Source organism: Echinops telfairi, unplaced genomic scaffold (assembly GCF_000313985.2).
Source record: "Echinops telfairi isolate 266 unplaced genomic scaffold, ASM31398v2 ScPeMD7_23;HRSCAF=83, whole genome shotgun sequence".
Classification (NCBI taxonomy): domain Eukaryota; kingdom Metazoa; phylum Chordata; class Mammalia; order Afrosoricida; family Tenrecidae; genus Echinops; species Echinops telfairi.
The window spans coordinates 306,868-310,235 of record NW_022103920.1 but is presented as its reverse complement, the minus strand read 5'-3'; the positions used below and the strand labels follow the sequence as shown (position 1 = coordinate 310,235).

Sequence of the window (3,368 nt, the reverse complement as noted above, 5' to 3'; positions counted from 1 at the left end):
CCGGCCGCACCTGGGAGGTGTCCTGCAGGCGGCCGAGCCCGGAGTGCCCGGCGCCCCGAGTGCCCGGCGGGGAAGACAATCGCTGCCGCCGCTAGAGCCGGCGCCGCGCCCAGCCCTGTTAGCCGTAGTTTGTCCGCACAGCAAACCTGGGGGGCAGGTACGCTACTGTCGCTCACCCTGAGACAAAAGGCAGACCTGAGGCCTGGAGAAGTTAAGTAACTTGCCCCGGACCCCACAGCCGGAAAGTGTGCGTGCAGGAACCCAAGTGTGGTGGGGCCTCGGCACGACCACCGTGGTAATAGCGCAGAGCAGACACAGGTAAGTGGCCCCTTCCGGCCGCTGTTGGTGCCTGCGCGGAGCCGGCCTTCCAGGGGAGCCCGGGTTCCGGCGGGCCCAGCTTCGCAGGTAGGAGAACCGCGCGCACAGGGCAGAGCGGGCTCGGGCTGTGCCTGGAAGAGAAGGTTTGGGCTGGGCAGTCGTGGGCGGTGGAGTTGCAGAGAGAGCTGGAAAGGTCTGGCTGCCTGGGGAGAGAACGTGGACGGCGGGGGGAGGGGGGGGCCAGGAGGCTTCGGACTTCTCTCACCCTGGCTCCTCCTCTGAGCAACAAGGTCCTGCTTCAGTCCAGGGAGCCTGATGTTTGTGAGTGGGGCTGACGGCACCCAGTCCTATGGAAGCTTGCCTGATGCACCTTGCTGCATCAAAGCAGGAAGAGAATGGTGGTGGCCTAGCGTGCCCACAGTTGTCCTTCCTGAAGTAGGGGCCTTTGGTGCCTTTTTGTACAGCCCAAAAGTTGCGGTAACTCACAGGTGTAATTTGAGGATGGATGGGATTTCTGTGGACGAGGAGCTGGGTGGCGAAGTTGAGACATCTCCCTTGACATAAACTCTCAGGGGACACTGGGTTCCTGTGGTAGGGACTGGCCAGAGAGAACTGAGGGAACTTGGTGCTGGGCCAGGGCGGAGCTGGTAAACTCAGGGGAGCCAGCTCCAGGTGTAGGTGAAGGCTTGGGGCAGTACCATCCACATAGATTAAGGTGACTAGATTTTAACATTGGTAAAGCGGGACACCATTGATAAAACTCATATCTTGGCGAAATAGCCACATGGCAGCCGGAAACCATATACCCTAGCTTGTGCATTCTTTCAAAAAATCGGGACTTTTTTTAAACGCCATGGGATGCGGGAAAAACTGTTAAAAATTGGGACTGTCCCGCCAAAAGCGGGACGTCTGGTCACCTTAACATAGATGTTTCCCTCACAACAGCTCACTCCCTAGCCAGACCGTCCGTCCGCCTCCTTTGAGACCCATCTCTAGCCTGCTCACCTTCATGTCACCAATTCCCTGGCCCTGTGCCCTCCACACGGACACTCTCGCATCCTCCTTGAAGGTGTTATCTGCCTCTGTTCAACTCTTTCTGTTACCATTTTCAGAGGTGGCTATTGGTGGCTTTCTCTAAATGATGAATACTGGCCGCTGGGACGGCTGCCCCATTATCTCTGGGGGATTGGTTCCAGGGCCTCCAATACAGACCCCGTGGATGTTCAAGTCCCTCAAATTAATTAGTGTAGTGGTTTGCATCGAGCCTGCACACACCCTCCTGTGTATCTTAAGTGGCTCTAGATTCTTACAGGACCTGATACAACGTAAATCCTGTGTATGTACTGCTTGACTCTCTCTCCTGGCCATTGAAGGACTCTTTTGACTACTTCATTGCCCCCCAATATTTTTAGTTCATAATAGATTGAGTTCATGGATGCAAAGCCCACAGGTTTGGAGGGCCAACTATAGTCACTGTCCATTTGTTGGGGCAGAATTTTGTAAGGGACTTGAATCACTGACAGGAGCTGAGGCACAGGTACCAGGACATCCTGTTTGATCCATTGGACAGCGAGGGTCAGGTTCTTGGCTCCCTCAGAGTACAGCATGCCCTGCCCTCGGGACTGCCCATTGTTGATACCCTCTGGCCCGGTGGTGCAGCTGTTAACATGTTGGGCTGCGATCTGCAAGGCCAGCACTTTGAAATCACCAGCCACTCTTCTCGGAAGAAACCCAGTGCTTTTTACTCCTGTGAAGAGTTAGTCTCAGAAACCCACAGGGGCAGCTCTGCCTTGTCCTATAGGCTGTGAGTCGGCATGGGCTCGATGGCAGCGAGTGTGGTTTTTGGCGTTTGCACGTGGGAAAGTTCAGCATTTCGGCCTGCTCGGGGTCCTCCTAACCGCTCTAAGGGGATCATTGACCCTGGTGCTGCTGCAGAAAAGGCCTTTGACCCTAGTTGTTTCTGTAGGCAAGAGTCCTGTCAGAGAGAGCTCCGCTCTAGCCTGGGGAGAGTTGCAGTGACGACTGCTTTGTGCTTGCCAGGAGGGAGCAGTTAGGGAGGAGACCAAATCCCATCTTTTTGGAAGGAGAGGAATTAGGCATGAGTCTTGTGTGTTAGGAGGGATGTGAGTTGCTATCGGTTGTGCTGTGCCGGGGATGTGCTGGTGTTTGCCATGTCATTGGGGGACCACCGCTGCGTGATCACATGGGCTCAGTTCCTCTCTGTGACTCCATCGCAGCGCCCTAGCTGGGCCAAGCCACAGTTTATGACTGAGTGGTACTGACAGCCTGCCCCGGGCAGGGGGCACCGCAGTTCTGTTCAGTGGCGGGCCGAGTGCCGTGATCCGTGCGTGCCCCCAGGCCCCAGGAGCGGCACCCATCTCCACTCTTGGGTGGCAGTTCAAATGCGTGAAGGAGGTGATAAGCTAGCCAGGGAGCTGGCACGTGGCACAGGACCACACCCCCATCCAACCCCCAGACAGTGAGTGGAGTGGCCTGGGGAATGGAATGAATGACGCTGACCTCCTTGTCTCTGAAAGATTTCCCCATGGACGATGGCAGCCACCATCCAAGCCATGGAGCGGAAGATCGAATCGCAGGCTGCGCGCCTGCTCTCCCTGGAGGGCCGCACGGGGACGGCCGAGAGGAAGCTGGCCGACTGCGAGAAGACGGCCGTGGAGCTCGGGAACCAGCTGGAGGGCAAGTGGGCCGTGCTGGGCACGCTGCTGCAGGAGTACGGGCTGCTGCAGCGGCGGCTGGAGAACATGGAGAACCTGCTGCGTAACAGGAACTTCTGGATCCTGCGGCTGCCCCCGGGCAGCAAGGGCGAGGTGCCCAAGGTCAGCTCGGGGGGCACCCCGGGCGGGGCGGGGGCCGGGCGGTAAGCTCTTAAGTGTGTGTGTGAGCACGGTGGCACTTGTGGTTCCAGGTGCCCGTGACCTTCGATGACGTGGCCGTGTATTTCTCTGAGCAGGAGTGGGGCAAGCTGGACGAGTGGCAGAAGGAGCTCTACAAGCACGTGCTGAGGGGCAACTACGAGACCCTGGTCTCCC

At 57.8% G+C, this 3,368-nt stretch overlaps 1 protein-coding gene across 1 annotated transcript in view; it reads left to right on the top strand.

Annotated features, from left to right (window-relative positions):
- The first annotated feature begins 2,861 nt into the window (after positions 1–2,861).
- The window catches only part of ZNF746 (zinc finger protein 746), a 10,170-nt gene continuing 9,663 nt past the window's right edge, over positions 2,862–3,368 (top strand). Inside the window, exons 1-2 of the mRNA XM_045288902.1 lie at positions 2,862–3,155; positions 3,245–3,368. The exon at positions 3,245–3,368 is cut by the window's right edge and continues 1 nt beyond it. Coding sequence (XP_045144837.1) covers positions 2,871–3,155; positions 3,245–3,368 — 409 coding nt within the window. The 5' untranslated portion in view covers positions 2,862–2,870. The remainder of the gene's footprint in view (positions 3,156–3,244) is intronic.